Raw genomic sequence first — 16,299 nt, 5'->3', positions numbered from 1 at the left:
CCTTATCACTGGCATGAGCTTGAATCTCATCACCACTCAGACAGACGGGATGGTTCTACATAGTATCTTCCGTGGCCAAAAAACTTCTTCAAATTGCACACCAGAACTTACCTAGGCCTCCAGTATAGCAACCAGCCTCTTTCATAAAATACCAATTCATGATAGGGACTATTTTTTGAAGAAAAAAAAAAATTAAATTAAATTAGTGTATAGTCCGCTAGATAGGTAGGTATGTACTCCTCGATTTCATATGCATGATATGTCTTTAACATAGATCCATGGATGCTTCCGGATGTCCATTCCAAGGTCCCGGGATTATATTTTGATGGTCAGTTTAGCACCACCCACAATGATTCTGGCCACAACAAATACCGTTGCTCCAGCCACCATAACAACACCACCGAAAACCTGCAGCCGGGTATAAGAGCCATGCAGAACATCAGGGACCAAGGCACCACCAATTGGGGTCCCGGTCAGAGCGGCGAAAGAGATAATTGCAAAGGCCGTGCCATTACGGATACCAACCTCGCGCAAGTCCGAAATCTCTGCAATCAGAGCTGGGAGTAGAGAGACAAAGGCACCGGATGCAAAGCCGTATAGACCACTGAACACGATTGCTGGGGCGTTTCCGCGGGATGGGAGCCAAAGTGCGAGAACTAGGATGCCGGCAAAGTAGCTGAATATGATCATCATGTTGAAGCGGCCAAATCGATCGGCTAGTATACCGGGGATTGTACGACCGAAGATACTATAAAAATCCAGTCATTAATCATGTTCAAAATCTTGGAAGGGGAGATGGGAGAGCAATCAAAGACTGCAAATGCCTTACCTGGCTGCGTTCAAAATGGGGATCAAGTACTGGGACAAATTGGATGACATCCCATATCGCTCTGCCTGGGTGATCACAAAGGTGAAGGGCAAGAACATGCCCCAGAAAAACAAAAATGCGGCCACTACAGTCACGATAAATTTGATATCCGTGAGTGGCTTTGCGAAGATCTTTGGGTGGAAAGGCTTCTTCCGGTGAATCAATCTTGATTTTATGGTGGCATTTGCAATCACCAGCAGGCCTAGAATGAGAAAGGCACAAATGCGCATGGCCCATGGAAAGCCAACCTCAGGGATAAGATGTGACACCATGATTGGGAATATGACTCCTCCGAGACTCGAGCCTGCGGTCATGATACCTAGGGCTGCACCGCGGCGCTTCCCAAACCAGGTGCTGACGGAGTTCACACAGGCGCTGAAGATGGCACTGGCACCCAAAGGGCTGCAAATTCCCTGTGAGAGGATGAACTGGTAGTACTCTGTTGAGAGAGAGGTCATCATGAGGCCAAAAACATGGAGGAAAGTGCCGGCTAGCAGGATCCATCGTGGGCCATAGCTGTCGAACAGAATTCCGAAGATTGGGCTCTGGTTGTGGGTTGTTGATTAGTTTGAGTATAACAGACAGTTTGGCGGGCTATACATACTGGAAAGAACATTAGGAAGGTCTCCAGTGAGGTGATCCAGCTCACTGTACTGGTAGACATATCTTGCAACTGGTGACTCTCATAATAGGTTTGGAAGACACCGATGCCTATCCATCCAGGAATTAATAATGACATTCATACATATTAGCAACTTCTCGAACTTACAGTTGATCCAGCCAAAGCTCACAAAAAGACCACAGAAAGCTCCCAGTACAGACGTCCATGCATTGACACCTCCATCAGGTGGGGGTCCCAGCTCCGGGCCTTTAGGGCTTGACTTCTCAGACTCGAGATTTCCAGACTCAGGGTCATGAAACTCGTCCTGCTCATTCATAGTGGTCTTCGAATGATTTGATGGAGCAATAGGGGTTTTTGTATGCTCGATAGACATTTCAAGGGTATTCCTCCGGACTTCAGTAGTCACGTATATGGATTGATCCGTAATTGTTGGTAGATAAACCTAATGAGCCACAAAATGAGAAATCTGTTACAAAATTGTTAGAATGCCGTTGAATTTAATCATATATGACCTCGCTACGAGGTACGGATGATGAAGCATTTGTCTAGTAAAGCTTGGAGCAAAGACAGCCCTGGAGGGTATTAGGTACCTAGATAAATGGACACTTCTATACAAAGGCTTCCTTTGATGCAAATCGATCTGATTATAATGACTATTACAGGGGACTCATAGTTTATCTTATACGTTTAAATCTCTTTCCGAAGTATATAGTTTGAAACGGGGAATTATGGTTAAATCCGAGGCCGAGGCCGACGCCCCAATTTCCAATGACCAGGCATTACTGACTAATGGAAACTTAGTTAGTCAGTAATTACTAATAGAAACTTAGTAATTACTTAATAGAAATTAGAAATTGATGGGGCGCAAAAAGGAATTGCTAGACCCCAAAGTTTTTGCTAGGGGCACAAAACCAAGATTATGTCAGCCATCCACACCATCAAAAAAAATCAGTCTTTACTACAAAACATAGTAGCAAAACATAGTAATATTAAAACGTTTTCTATCGTTGTGACAACTATAGTAGCTTAAATTGCTGTTCGCTGTCTCAGGACCCTTCTGCTGTAGTTTGTTTACTATATTTTATTCTGTTAATTATCGGCCTTATTATTCAGGCCGCAGCACTCACGTGTTGATAGCCTCGTTTCTCAGGCTACCATCACAACTATTCGCAAAATGTGTCTATTTTGGTAAGAGATTCAAGATTTAGTAGATTCTAGAGAGAAAAAGGTTCAGCAAAAGCAGTTAGATCTTATTTAAGGTCGTAAAAAATATGTTACAACAGTAACAATTTAAAATCTAGTCATTACAATCAAACTTGATGGGGTGAGCGGCTGACATACGCTTTAGTTTTGCGGTGTCCCTATCAATTTCCATAGAAACTTAGTAACAGAACAACTTTATTCAACTAAGTTTGATGGGTACATATTGACTTCGGACCGGTGGCTAGATGTGAGATTTCTATGATACTGTACAGAATGCCATCTTAAGCAAAGCCCGTCGCTAGCACAGGGACATTTGTGAAGATCCACGCTGGGTCTTATTTTTTTCCGCTATTTGATCGGAGGTCTGTAACACTCTGGCTGATTCCTTGGATCTCTTGGCTTAGTGCATCCACGGAGCGGCTCAGCTCTGGTAGACCCCGGGCTGTTTCCTCGGACTGAGCAGGAGAAATCAATCCCCGCGGAGTGTCCGCGAGCTCGTTCACCTCTCGTCCGGATAAGATATCGTTCAAGCGAGGGCCACGTGATTGCACGAGGAGGGTTGCTGGGCCATCAAATTGTAGGAAGAGCTAAAAGAAACAGTGTCAGTCGGTATGACAGCAATACAAGAAAGAATGAGCATTACCCTATCTCCCCAAATGGTCATTCGAGACCAAGTGCGCAGCTTATGGAAAAAGCGCATAGTGGACTTCCATGCGTCGGATTTGATCACTTTTTGGACCTGTTCATTGTTCTGGAGCAGTCGGGGGAGCTTTTGCAGCCCCGGAATCTGCAACTGAAGCGTAGTAGACTTGAAGCGGAAGGGTCGAGGAGGGGTTGAGGACATAGTGTAGGCGACCACGTTACTGTAGAACGTGCGCATTAGCAAAGGCAGATCGTAGCCATGCGGGCACAACATACCTAGGATGAGCGATGTACTGCTCTCCATCCTTCAATTCAATGGAGTAGACCTGGCCGTTGCCAACCAATGCCATCAGCCCCCTTCCAGTGACCTGGGAGCTTCCCCAGTGAGACAAGCTCTGTATTACAGTCAGATATATCCTTCCAAGCTAGCGATATTTCACGAACCAGGCGGGTGTTGATAGTAGGCTTAATGGATAGAGACCGGCCTGTCCATGCCAACAGAGCCCGACGCTGGGCAACCATCCAATCTACGGAGCCATTGACATCGACGAGAGCGAAGGAGGTTGAGGGAGACCGAACGGAGATGAGGGCTGTGACCGGGCTTGCCGAGGAGACCTAATTGATCGTTAGAAATGCCTTCCATCACGGAGTAAGTATGCGCGGCACCTTTTGATAGAGAAAAGGCACTCCGACAACAGCCCTTCGGAAGGGTTCTAGAACACTGAGTGTTGAAATAACCTGTCACACAAGAAAACAAGGTTAATGACCATGTCGCTACCAACTGATTTAACCTAACTGCTCACATTATCCGCCTTTCCGCTCAATCCTACCAAAGTGCCCCGGCGCGTATAGAGGTTCTGCGAGGCCGAGAGCGACACCGACAGGAGTGAGTATGGGGCCCCGATAACGTCAAATCGCGCATCTAAAATTTCAAGTGAGTGTATATTCTCTAGCGCATCTTCCAATATCACAAACCTCGTGACTCTGCGGAGTTTGAAGGGCTGGCGAGAGGCAAGTGGTCTCCATTCACGGTTGGATCCTCCGAGGGCGTCGCGCGGATCTGGAAGCACCGGGTCTGTCGATGGACGCTAGAAATAGGAGTTCTGGATAAAGTCCGGACACCTCGCTGGAGGGCTGGACGCATTGTGAAGCAAGAACAAAATGGACCTGGAAGGTTGGCTTGACGTCAGTTTGAGCTTCAAAGGTTGCAATCGGGAAAATCATGGTCCCGAGCGCATCACATTTGTACTTGGCGATATTTTTTGCCAATTGAAGTATTTCCATTTAATTATCTCCCATTTTCTAACTACTGTCTTCTATTATTTTCATCCAAGAATTAAAATTCTCGACATTTTCTGATCATCTATACTCCATAACTCCATAACTCCATTCTTACCTCCGACTCTTTCTACCGAAGCCGGCGGTTTCCTCCACTCAAGAGCACGAGCGATCGCGAACACCTCGCACGTCATTTCTCTCACATATTTGAGCTTCATTATGCTCCTCTGACAATCCCACGATATAAACCTCCTGTAGTCTACTGTGGTCAGGCTGTAGGAATTGTTTCAACCATGCTGCCCAGAGCAGTTCGGTCTCCATGCTGGCGCCCAGCTCGTCATTTACCTCCGAATTACGCCGGTCGGTCGCCATGGATCAGGCTCAACGGCTCCCAGCTGCGCGTATTTACATCTGGCTCTCTCCTTCGTAACCAATTGTCGAAAGATTCGACGTCAAAGAAGAGTGCAACCCCCGCAACCCCGCCGCAATCGCAGCTCGAAGCGGCCAATATTGCTCCAAAGCCGGATAGCCAGGCCCCTCCACCCAAAAAGAATGAATTACTGAATGAATCAGCAGTGACAAAGAAGGAGCAGCGGAAGGCTGACTGGGCCATTATGCGGGAAATGGCCAAGTACCTGTGGCCCAAGGTAAATAGCTACAGTGTCGCATGCGACTGTACAGGCATTAATGATGTTATAGGATGATTGGGGAACCAAGATTCGAGTTGGGACAGCTTTGTCGCTGTTGGTTGGCGGAAAAGTCAGTTTTCTTCTATATCTCATTGGAGCTGATTCTAATGGCGTCTAGATCCTCAATGTAGAAGTGCCTTTTTACTTCAAGAGCATTGTCGATTCCATGAACGTGGACTTTGCAACCCTGGGTGGTACTGCCTATACAGTGGCGGGTTCCATGATTATAGCCTGTAAGGACGCCGGATCTCTCTCCACTTCTGAGTTCTAAAGTTGTGATAGATGGAGTTACGCGGATAAGTGCGACTCTGTTTCAAGAGCTTCGCAATGCGGTCTTTGCCAGTGTTGCGCAAAAAGCCATCCGAAAAGTGGCAGCCAATGTATTCGATCATCTTCTACGACTAGATCTCAATTTCCATCTCTCGCGCCAAACTGGTGGTCTCACCCGAGCCATTGATCGGGGAACCAAAGGTATCAGCTTCTTGCTGACCTCCATGGTGTTTCATGTCGTACCAACCGCTCTTGAAATCTCACTTGTGTGCGGCATCCTTGTAAGGAAGCTTCCTTTACTCGTTTATTTTTCTTCCGCTCATATCTCCTAGACATATCAATATGGCCTCCAATTCGCTGCGATCACGGCCACGACCATGGTCGCGTACACAGCTTTTACGATTAGTACGACGGCCTGGCGAACCAAGTTCCGACGACAGGCTAATGCGGCCGATAATCGTGGGGCTACTGTGGCCGTCGACTCACTAATTAACTACGAGGCAGTCAAGTACTTCAACAACGAGAAGTTCGAAGTGGCTCGATATGACAAGGCTCTGAAGAATTACGAAGATGCATCCATCAAGGTGACTACGTCCTTAGCCCTTTTGAACTCAGGCCAGAATATGATCTTCTCTTCGGCGCTGGCGGCCATGATGTACTTGGCTGCAGACGGGGTGGCCACGGGAACACTGACTGTGGGTGATTTGGTCATGGTCAACCAGCTGGTCTTTCAACTGTCGGTGCCCCTCAACTTCCTGGGATCTGTATACCGTGAACTGCGCCAATCCTTGCTGGACATGGAGACGCTGTTTAACCTGCAAAAGGTTAATGTGACTATCAAGGAGAGCCCCAACGCCAAACCATTAGAGCTGAAGCGGGGCGGCGAGATCCGCTTTGAAAACGTGACATTTGGATATCATCCGGACCGTCCGATTCTAAAGAATACCACCTTCACCATCCCCGCTGGATCGAAGTTTGCGATTGTGGGACCCAGCGGTTGCGGCAAGTCTACGATTCTTCGCTTGTTGTTCCGCTTCTACGACACACAGTCTGGTAGAATCTTGATCGATGGGCAAGATATTCGCGAAATCACGCTCGAGAGCCTCCGCAAGGCGATTGGCGTGGTGCCACAAGATACCCCGCTCTTTAATGACACTATTGCCCACAACATCCGATATGGAAGAATTGATGCAACCGATGAAGAGGTTCGACAGGCTGCAAAGAGGGCTCATATTGACCAGCTAATTGAGCGACTTCCCGATGGCTACCAAACGGCGGTCGGAGAGCGTGGGATGATGATCTCAGGGGGTGAAAAGCAGCGATTGGCAATATCTCGACTGATACTGAAGGACCCACAACTCTTGTTCTTCGACGAAGCGGTAAGTTTGAACTAGTTTAGGCTTAATGAGAATTCCCGGGCGTTTTGGAAACTGGCTAATGTTTGACCTGATATGTAGACATCGGCACTTGACACCCATACCGAACAGATGTTACTACAGAACATCAACAGCATTCTCAAAGAGAAGAGCCGCACAAGTGTCTTTGTGGCGCACAGACTGCGCACGATCTATGACAGTGAGCAGATCTTAGTGTTGAAAGATGGACAAGTTGTGGAGATGGGCCCACATCGAGAGTTGTTGGCACAGAATGGCGTTTATGCCGAACTATGGAACGGTAAGTGTGGGACGTACCTGGTATAGCCGGAGACGATTGGCTGACCTCACTATTCTAGCCCAGGAAACGTTTGCCGACGAATTAGATATCGAAATAGAGGGGAAGGAAGGGAAATAGAGATTGCAACTACTATCTACTTAAACCACTAGCAAAGTCAATGGATCTCATTAGTCAATAAGAACATAACTAAGATAACTAGTAAACAACTAGTATAGAAGTATAATAAATTAGCCCCTAATCGGTTGAAAGTGAATAAAAAAAGGCTAGATTAAATAGACCGAATTCTAACCAAAACACTACGCCTTTACTTCTCCACTTTTTGTTTGTTTCGTCGAATCCTAGTCAAGTCTCGCTTTCTCCTTGACTCCTCTTATCTTCATTTCTTCTCCTTCTTCCCAACCTTCTCTTCCATATCACACTCACTTATCCTACTTTGCTTCTAAAGTCATTCCATTCGTTTTCTGACTTTCTTCAGACTCCCTGTCTCGAATCTCTCTCCCCCTTTCGACTCCCTATCGTGTGTGTGGCACACGCTAAATTCTAAGCGCTTCCCTCGTGCGAAACGGGTTAAACCCCTCACAACTTCCTCTTCCCCCTATTATTCAGCTGCTATCATCTTCTATGATATAGGTATGTGAATTATTCATCTTCACCCTCCATTTCGTCAATTGACCCCATGACTCGCTTAGTGACGTGGTTGCTATTCCGTCCAGTGCCGGCACTCGCATGTGAGAAACTTGTTTTTTCCATAAGAATACCTTCCATTTTCTTCCTACCTTTCTACCTTCTTCACAATCCAAAATGGGTCTCAGTTTCTTCGATAAGCTACAAGCCAGTATGTGGGAACCTTGAAACATGATCGACGTGGGGAAGAAACTCGGACTAATCAATCCACTTGGAACCTTAGAACTCGAGCTCTACCGTCTAGAGCAGCGTTACGCTCGTCGCAAACATCGCAGTAACTTCTCTACTGGTGCTTTGTACGTCGACGGGGAATATGTCTACCAGGCTCCAACCAGCCCTGTAACGAAACATTCGACTGGTACCCATTGGCGCCCATCTGGATGGGGCGGATCCCACGATTCTCGCGTCCGATCATGATACGATGATTTCGATTTTATTCCTTTCGACCTTCGAATCATGCCATATCGCCATAGAGCATCACCCTTCTTTCGTCTCGCTTCCCTTAGCCTTTGATTATGATTTGGCTCTTCTTCGCGTGATGATTCTGCAAAGATGAAGATCTTGACGTTGACGTTGATGACACCTTACGGTGCTACTGGGTCCCTCTCTTTGGGTATGAAGCGTTAGCCCAGGTGGTCTCCCAAAGAGCTCTCGGGTCCTGGGGGTTTTTTTTTTTTTTTTTTTTTCCTTTTTTTCATGTCGTACCCATGGCTTGAATGCTCAGCGAGCATTACGTTCTCAACATCTGTTTTTCTTTTTCTTTTTTTGTGAATGTCACAGGTTGTATCTCGTTCTTGTACATAGATATATCAATTTTTATCCCGGGTTTGACAAGTGAGATAGAAATGGCAGTAAAGCCGAACAGAGTTGTAGGTCCTCCGTATAGTTCGGTGTTACCTAGGGAACCAATACTTAGCTCTGGAGGTACCTTGACCTAGATATGGTAAATACCCAGAGGTTTCCAGCCTTCCAATTTAACTCATCGAAGTCGACCTAAAAAGTCAGTATAGTTAGATTAAAGCGATACATGCACGCGAGTTCTTAGCAGCTCAACGAACCAACCCTTGAAATATTGTGATGCTATCAGTAAGTCTATCTTTCAGTGGCCGCCTCGACAGGGAAAGAAAAGCCTGCAGGTTGGAAGTCAATCTCGTGACACTTTCACTTCATTTCCGGCCATGGTCGAGCTGTTTAATGGAAGAAAATCGAGCTAAGGATGTTTACGTCCTACGAAGTTATAATCTTGACAATCGGGGGTGTTGAAGGCCTAGGAGACTGGGTGCAGTGGGTAGTCGTCAGAATGACATGGGCAAGAATGGATAGGAATGATTAACTCAACACGTCTATGCTGAGAGGCAAACTCCAAACTTGAAACTTGCTATATAGCGGAACCAGAACGCCCCAGCACCATCGCTGAAGGATGAAACAAAAATGTAGAAAGGAAACACCCGCATAACTATGATTGCGCCGTGAAAATGCGATCAGATAAATACACCATTCCGCATATTCTCAACTGTGCGAATGCCTACGCCCTTCAGAGTGCTCAGCTGAGCTAGACTGTTCACCTGGAACTGGGACTGATCTGAAACTGCGGAATCTTGGTCCATCTCACAGAGGCAATCGACAATCGCCTCTGCCTTTTTGACCCCAACTCCTTTCAACAGCTTGATCTGACTGACATCCCGCGAGTTCACGATGGAAAGCAGGTGTAGGGTTCGAGGGGATAGCGACCCATTCTCGTATTCATCCAGAGTTTCAAGCCTAGTGCCGTTCTGACGGATGGACTTGGTGGTGCGTTTTTTCTGTTTTGGGCCCATGAAACTGTTCTCATCACTTGAGAACCCTTCATCAGCCTGGTTCATGGAATCACTGTCGTAGTCAGCCTGACGCTTCCCAAGAGTGAGAGTGGTATCCTTCTTGAGGGATAGCATGCTTCCGAACTTTCCCTTGGGAGGTGAAGCAGCGGGCTGTTGTGTCTCGATCCTTTGCTTGAGAGCAGAGATCTTAGCTGTTAACTTTTCATTATGCGGAAAGTGTGGCTGTGCCAGTTGGTACATCCTCAACGCGGAGCTGTTCTCTCCACGTGCCTGGTGTTGCTTTGCCATAAGGAGATACGACAGACCCTCTGCGCGAGCATCCTCAGTGCCCTCAATGCGCTGTTCCAGCATTTCCAATCTACGCTGGAGTTGTTCATTGAGCTCGCGGACCTGCGTTTGTCTCGATTGCTCACTCACGGCCCGCGTGGCCATAATTTCTTCCACTTTCCTCTCCACCATCTCCTCAATTCTAGCGGCAGATAAATCTGCATTGCTTGAAGTCTGACGGGAAGGCTTTAAAGGCCGAGCGGCCAGGGCATCAGATGAGAGGGATGTTCTCTTGACAGGCTCAGGCTTCCGGGTCTGAGACACTGCTTTGGGTCCATCAGAGTAGACGCTGAAAGCCTTCAGGGGTTTGTCATCCTTCGGTGGATCCTTGGTCGCAGGTGCCGGCATATTCACGTTGACGGAGGCTGTGAGAGCCCGTAAAGGTTGTCGAGAGCGGGCCAAAGAAGGCCGAGCCGCTGGTCTCGCAGGGCCTTTAAAGATAGGATCATTTTCTACTTCTCGTACCTCAATCTTTCGGGTACGGTTGGCAACATTCAACGAACTGATCGTGTCCAAGTGGTATGACCGGACGGGTGCAAGGTTGAGAACCATCACAGTAAGTCCATTGTTCTGGCCTAGAGACAGTATTCTTGTCATTTTCGATTCGCGGTACGGAATGCGGTGCTGTTTCTTTGTGATCGCCTCAACACACTGGGCCAGAACGAAAAGACTCTTGTTGATGCTGGCAGACTCTACCATTCTCTCTCTGTCATTTTCCGTCCGTCGATTATCCTCAGAGCCTGCAAGGTCGATGGCAGAGATGGTACTGACTCGAGTCTTGTCGGCTGAGCAGATGGTAACCTTCACCCCGAGAATGGCGTGAGAGCGAGACGAATGGGCATTCAACTAAGATCACATCGTCAGCCGCAACACCATAGCTCAGTGTCAACGAGTAAACATACCTTGGTCGCGGAAGTTGAACGGTTATTATTTGCTTGATCGTATAAACCTTCAAACTCTTTCAAGCTTGTACACGCCTTTTCGACAAGACCAACTACAACCGTCTTGCCGCCATTATCGCGAAGAGGCAGGCCTGATAGGGTCCGCTTCTCTGGTGGCTCAAACAGATCATAGACCTTGTCGTTATATATCTCATAATAGCTCAGAGCGACTTGAACCGTCGTTTCTCCGTCGGTATCCTTTTCGATCTTCCGGCTTCGTCTATAGATACCACTCAGCAGCCGGGGAATGACACCCCTATCAGCCAGAGTTTTACCACCGCGCATGGTGTGTGTTTTTCCGGTACCGGTTACGCCGTATGCAAAAATGGTGACATCAAATCCGTTGAACAAGTGCTTAATGGTTGGCGCAACTATATTAGTCAGTATTGACGTTGATGTTTGCACCTGCCACTGGAGGATATTCACCTTCGGCATCGAACATCTCCTGCTGGGCTACATCTGCGTCGTAGACTGCATTGAACTGAAAAGTATATTCTTCCCCCTCATTCTTGGGATTAGGGATCCGAACGACATTATCCCTATCCCTCAATGCGGCGAGCTTTCGGTCTTCGCTCGAGGACTGTTGGGACTTGGTTTCGGTGCCGGGGGATGCACCAGTGCGTAGAATGACATCAACTTCTCGTTCGGACTTGAGAAGTGGACGAACTCGTGCAACGACTCGGACACTCATTATGCCGGCTAAACATGCACGTTTCTGCAAGAGGTATTCCGATTGTTCGAGGTCTTGAAGAGCAATTGATGACCGAATGGAAAGGAAAGAAAAGGACAAAAACAAAAAATCGCTATAAGCCAAAACGAAAAGCAAAACTACCTACCGTGGCTGGGCGCAGTGATGGCGATTGAGCATGTGGAGGAGTTCGTGCGCAAAAGACGGTGGTGTGGTGCTTAAGGGTTGGCAGGGCAACAGCTAGTAGCCCACATTCCTTACAGATCAATGCATTGTATATAACTTCCCGCTCCATTAGAATAGTTAGGTAGATGAGCCTACACCTGTGATCTGTTTTTTTTTTTCATTTATGTATATAAAAGAAACCTAATGTAAACCTCATTGGAAAATTCCAAGGTTCATCACCGTGACCTAGGTATTTATATTCTTTGTCGCCCCCAAGGCCAAGGGATATTAGCCCTATAGGTAGATAAGACGCAGGATCATTGCATTTGAGCAAAAATAGCATTAATTTTAAACCATATCATTCAGATAGTTGGAGCAATCTAGCTAGATAGACTAGATCAGGAATAGGTATTGAATTCAGTGTACTTTGTACTTCAAGGTTGCTCTAGTCCGCGGCCTACGTTCCCCGTGATTGGCTAAGCAGCCGCAACCTAAAGGCCACCGTACACCATCGGCCTTCTGTCTTCTGCTTCTACTTGCTCGTCTTTAGTGCCAATATATCTATGTAAGTCCCTTCTGGTCCGTTATGCCTCGAGGATTTATTGGCCAGCTCAGACCTACCTGTACGCTGGTTCCTCATTCCTTGATCGATCAGTTAACTGATTGTTGTGGGGTTGTAGCAAAGCTGTTCCCCCCTCATATCAATCCATAATATCTCCCGGAATTCGTCACCTTTCCGGTCCTATCCATCATCCTCGCGAAACTCCATACTAAATCCACCGACCCTATTAGCCCTTCATGGCAGCTCCTCAAGGGGGTTATCCTCCACAGGAAGGGTATGCCCAGCCCGGCTACGATTCACCGGCTCCCGCGCAACAGTCACCAGCGCCTGCACAACCTGCCCCTCACGCGGCTCCGAGTGGAAAGAAGAAAAGAGCGTATGCTGGTGAAGCGTTCGAGTTTGGCTCGGGTGCTAATGCCGCTCTTGGGGGACAGCAGACGGCGGGAGGTGCCTATGGAGCATACCCTCAACAGGCCCAGCCTGCTGGATACCAGCAGCCCGTATACAACGCAGACCCGAACCAGATGCAGCAAGCATCAGCAGGTTATCCTGCACCGGCTGCCGATGTCGCTCAAATGACACAGCAGTTCGGTGGAATGGGCATGTCAGAGCCACACCACATGCCCGCTGTCCCGCCGCTCGCGCCTGTTCAGCCTGCGCAGAACATCCAGCTGAACCAGCTATACCCAACAGACCTCATCTCTCAACCATTCAGTGTGGCAGAGCTGGATTATCCTCCACCTCCAATTATTGTTCCTGCAGGGGTGCGTCGCAAACCCTTTCCCTAGCAACTGGGCGGTGATGTGCTGACAATCAATAGACTAGTGTTTACCCGTCTCCCAACGCTATTTGCCCCCCAAAATTCATGCGGTCGACATTGAACGCAGTCCCGACAACCTACAATCTCCAAAAGAAGTCTAAGTTGCCATTTGCGCTCGTCATCCAGCCATACACGTCCCTTCACGAATCGGAAGATCCGATCCCTGTGATCCCCGACCAAGTTATTTCGCGATGCCGACGCTGTCGCTCTTATATCCATCCCTTTGTTACGTTCCTCGACCATGGTCACCGGTGGCGCTGTAACATGTGCAATTTAACCAACGATGTGCCACAGGCCTTTGACTGGGATGCCGCAACACAGACGCCAGCCGACCGTTCGTTGCGTGCCGATCTGAACTATAGCGTGGTCGAGTTTGTTGCGCCCCAGGAATACATGGTCCGACCCCCACAGCCGCTTGTCTATCTATTCGTGATTGACGTCAGCTATTCGTCCGTGCAAACTGGTCTTCTAGCCACGATTGCGCGAACTATCAAGGAGAGTCTCGATCGTATACCCAATGCCGACCGCCGGACTCGATTGGGCTTCCTCGCGGTTGATTCAAGTCTGCACTACTTTAGCATTCCTCGAGATGGCCCTGAGGTTTCCGAGCCACGGATGTTGGTCGTCAGTGACCTTGAAGAGCCATTCCTACCAATTCCTGGTGATCTTCTTGTGACACTTAGCGAATGCCGACAGAACGTTGAGAATTTCCTTGACAAACTCCAAAAGATGTTCGAAAACACTCAGAACAACAGCCTTGCATTGGGATCGGCCCTGCGGGCTGGTTACAAACTAATCTCCCCCGTTGGTGGTAAGTTAACTGTACTGAGCGCCTCACTGCCTAACATTGGCCCTGGAGCGCTCCCTGTCCGGGAAGATAAGAAGTTGCTGGGCACAAGCAAGGAATCGAGCCTTTTGCAGGCTGGTAACGCTTTCTACAAGAGCTTCGCTATTGAGTGCTCGAAGGCTCAGGTGTCCGTAGATATGTTCTTGTTCAGCTCTCAGTACACCGATGTCGCAACACTAAGCTGTCTTCCTCGGTATACCGGAGGACAAACCTTCTGTAGGTTTTATTTCCATATAGTTGTCTATTTGCATAGATGCTAACTCCTTGATAGTCTACCCAGGTTGGACCGCCTCCAGAAGCGAAGATGCCGTCAAATTCGCACGTGAGTTCTCCGACTACCTGTCTGCTGAGATCGGTTTGGAAGCCGTTCTTCGTGTGCGCGCAACCACTGGTCTACGCATGAGCAGCTTCTACGGAAACTTCTTTAACCGCAGTACCGACCTTTGTGCTTTCCCCGCATTCCCCCGCGATCAAGGATATGTGGTGGAAGTTTCAATTGACGAAAGCATGACAAAGCCTGTTATTTGCTTGCAGGCTGCGGTTCTTCACACCACTTGCAATGGCGAGCGCCGTATTCGTGTCATCACCATGGTCCTCCCTACCACCACCAACCTGGCCGATGTCTATGCCTCGGCTGATCAACAGGCCATCGCAACCTTCTACTGTCACAAGGCCACTGAAAAGGCTTTGAGCAGCGGCTTGGATCCTGCTCGCGATCTTCTGCAGTCCAAGATTATCGAACTGCTGACAACCTACCGCAAGGAGCTTGCTGGTGGCAGCGTCGGCGGCGGTGGTCTCCAATTCCCAGCCAACCTCCGGGCTCTGCCAATTCTTTTCCTCGCATTGATGAAAAATGTAGGCTTTCTCTCCTTCCCAGATGATTTTCATTGCTAATTCTAACCTCTTATATAGCTTGGCCTTCGCAAGTCTGCACAGATACCCTCGGATATGCGGTCTGCCGCGATCTGTCTCTTGTCTACTCTGCCCCTACCTCTTCTCATCCAATACATCTACCCCAAGATGTACTCCCTCCATGATATGCCCGACTTCGCCGGTCTTCCGGACGAGGCGACCGGCGAGATCATTCTTCCGCCAACTCTTAAGCTGTCTTCCCAGGCTCTAGCTGCATATGGTCTGTACCTGATTGATGATGGACAGACACAGTTCCTCTGGGTCGGCCGTGATACGGTACCCCAGCTCATTCAGGATGTGTTTGGTGTTGCTGACCGTAGCGAGCTACGGGTTGGTAAACAGAGCTTACCCGAGGTTGAGAACGAGTTCAGTCAGCGCGTGCGGGCGGTGATTGAGAAGAGTCGTGATCACCGATCCAAGGGTGTTGGAAGTATTATCGTACCCCATCTGTATGTTGTGCGTGAGGATGGCGAGCCTGGACTTCGCCTGTGGGCTCAAACGATGTTGGTTGAGGACCGCGCAGACCAGGCTCTTAGCTTGGATCAATGGATGGCTACTCTACGGGAGAAGGTAAGAGATATCCTCTTTTTTATATATGATTGAATGCGTTTACTAACTGGCTTTTCCTTCTTAGGTTGTTCAGTAATAGAAGATCTTTCAGTAATAGGAGTTTTGATCTAAATTCTCTTCCACATTCTCTTTTGTAGACGAGGCGTTCAATGGAATATTCATGAAGTCGGGTTGTTTTGAAAGTATTGTATCATGATGTGTGTCTGAAACCAGGATGAAGCAGTAACAATCCAATCAAGACTGCCCAAGTGGGGATTATGTGAATAGTGATATGTGATCGTGAATTGTGATCAGTTCCAGCGCTTGAGAATCCTTCTGTTGGCGCTGGTGGCGGAGACTTACCATTGACTTGGGCTACGTATTCGTTTCAGTGCGTCAAGTCAAGTACCTTGCAAGTATCTAATTGGGGAATGTGGGCTATGGCCCCTCCCCCAGAGTAAATCCAAGGTTCGACTGGTTGATAAACAATTTAATCATACGAGGAAATAGAACTATAGTTTATCCTTACTGTAGATCAGAAATGTAAAATGTAAAAATGCAAGAAGTATGAACTAGAGTACATAATGTTATGATCTCCTAATATTAGAATCTCTGACAGTAGTGCCCGTTCTTTCCTTCTCTCTCAACCCTCCCCCTCATTACTTACTGCTACTACTTCTTACCCCCCCTTTTGATTCACTGGCCCCACCACCTTCTGGCTGAGCTTGAGTATCCTTCTCG

The 16,299-nt window shown here is 48.0% G+C and overlaps 6 protein-coding genes across 6 annotated transcripts; 3 read left to right on the top strand and 3 right to left on the bottom strand.

Moving 5' to 3' along the window:
- Window positions 1-315: 315 nt before the first annotated feature.
- On the bottom strand, window positions 316-1,863 carry N7495_003535 (MCT family MFS transporter; the record flags this gene model as incomplete). Its single annotated transcript, XM_057206186.1, has 4 exons — window positions 316-748; window positions 830-1,413; window positions 1,473-1,579; window positions 1,638-1,863. The coding sequence occupies 4 exons, from the start codon at window positions 1,861-1,863 to the stop codon at window positions 316-318; spliced, it is 1,350 nt and encodes a 449-aa protein (XP_057063866.1).
- Window positions 1,864-3,028: 1,165 nt separating this feature from the next.
- N7495_003534 (AIM24 family protein) lies at window positions 3,029-4,479 on the bottom strand (the record flags this gene model as incomplete). Its single annotated transcript, XM_057206185.1, has 7 exons — window positions 3,029-3,280; window positions 3,337-3,556; window positions 3,612-3,730; window positions 3,780-3,950; window positions 4,002-4,073; window positions 4,139-4,257; window positions 4,311-4,479. 7 exons carry the CDS (start codon window positions 4,477-4,479, stop codon window positions 3,029-3,031), a joined length of 1,122 nt encoding a protein of 373 aa, XP_057063865.1.
- A 427-nt stretch (window positions 4,480-4,906) lies between these two features.
- atm1 (ATP-binding cassette Fe/S cluster precursor transporter ATM1) lies at window positions 4,907-7,363 on the top strand (the record flags this gene model as incomplete). Its single annotated transcript, XM_057206184.1, has 7 exons — window positions 4,907-5,260; window positions 5,313-5,372; window positions 5,421-5,535; window positions 5,585-5,853; window positions 5,905-6,951; window positions 7,030-7,252; window positions 7,305-7,363. 7 exons carry the CDS (start codon window positions 4,907-4,909, stop codon window positions 7,361-7,363), a joined length of 2,127 nt encoding a protein of 708 aa, XP_057063864.1.
- A 684-nt stretch (window positions 7,364-8,047) lies between these two features.
- On the top strand, window positions 8,048-8,347 carry N7495_003532 (uncharacterized protein; the record flags this gene model as incomplete). The annotated part of the gene is made up of 2 exons (XM_057206183.1): window positions 8,048-8,081; window positions 8,154-8,347. The coding sequence occupies 2 exons, from the start codon at window positions 8,048-8,050 to the stop codon at window positions 8,345-8,347; spliced, it is 228 nt and encodes a 75-aa protein (XP_057063863.1).
- A 1,064-nt stretch (window positions 8,348-9,411) lies between these two features.
- Window positions 9,412-11,706, bottom strand: N7495_003531 (kinesin family protein; the record flags this gene model as incomplete). Its single annotated transcript, XM_057206182.1, has 3 exons — window positions 9,412-10,920; window positions 10,977-11,386; window positions 11,442-11,706. 3 exons carry the CDS (start codon window positions 11,704-11,706, stop codon window positions 9,412-9,414), a joined length of 2,184 nt encoding a protein of 727 aa, XP_057063862.1.
- A 960-nt stretch (window positions 11,707-12,666) lies between these two features.
- N7495_003530 (COPII subunit SEC24) lies at window positions 12,667-15,655 on the top strand (the record flags this gene model as incomplete). The annotated part of the gene is made up of 5 exons (XM_057206181.1): window positions 12,667-13,194; window positions 13,251-14,313; window positions 14,369-14,952; window positions 15,010-15,579; window positions 15,644-15,655. 5 exons carry the CDS (start codon window positions 12,667-12,669, stop codon window positions 15,653-15,655), a joined length of 2,757 nt encoding a protein of 918 aa, XP_057063861.1.
- Between the last annotated feature and the right edge of the window lie 644 nt (window positions 15,656-16,299).

Source organism: Penicillium taxi (assembly GCF_028828555.1).
Source record: "Penicillium taxi strain IBT 34144 chromosome Unknown utg000003l_segment0_segment0, whole genome shotgun sequence".
NCBI classification, from domain to species: Eukaryota; Fungi; Ascomycota; class Eurotiomycetes; order Eurotiales; family Aspergillaceae; genus Penicillium; species Penicillium taxi.
This window is presented reverse-complemented; position numbering and strand designations above follow the sequence as displayed.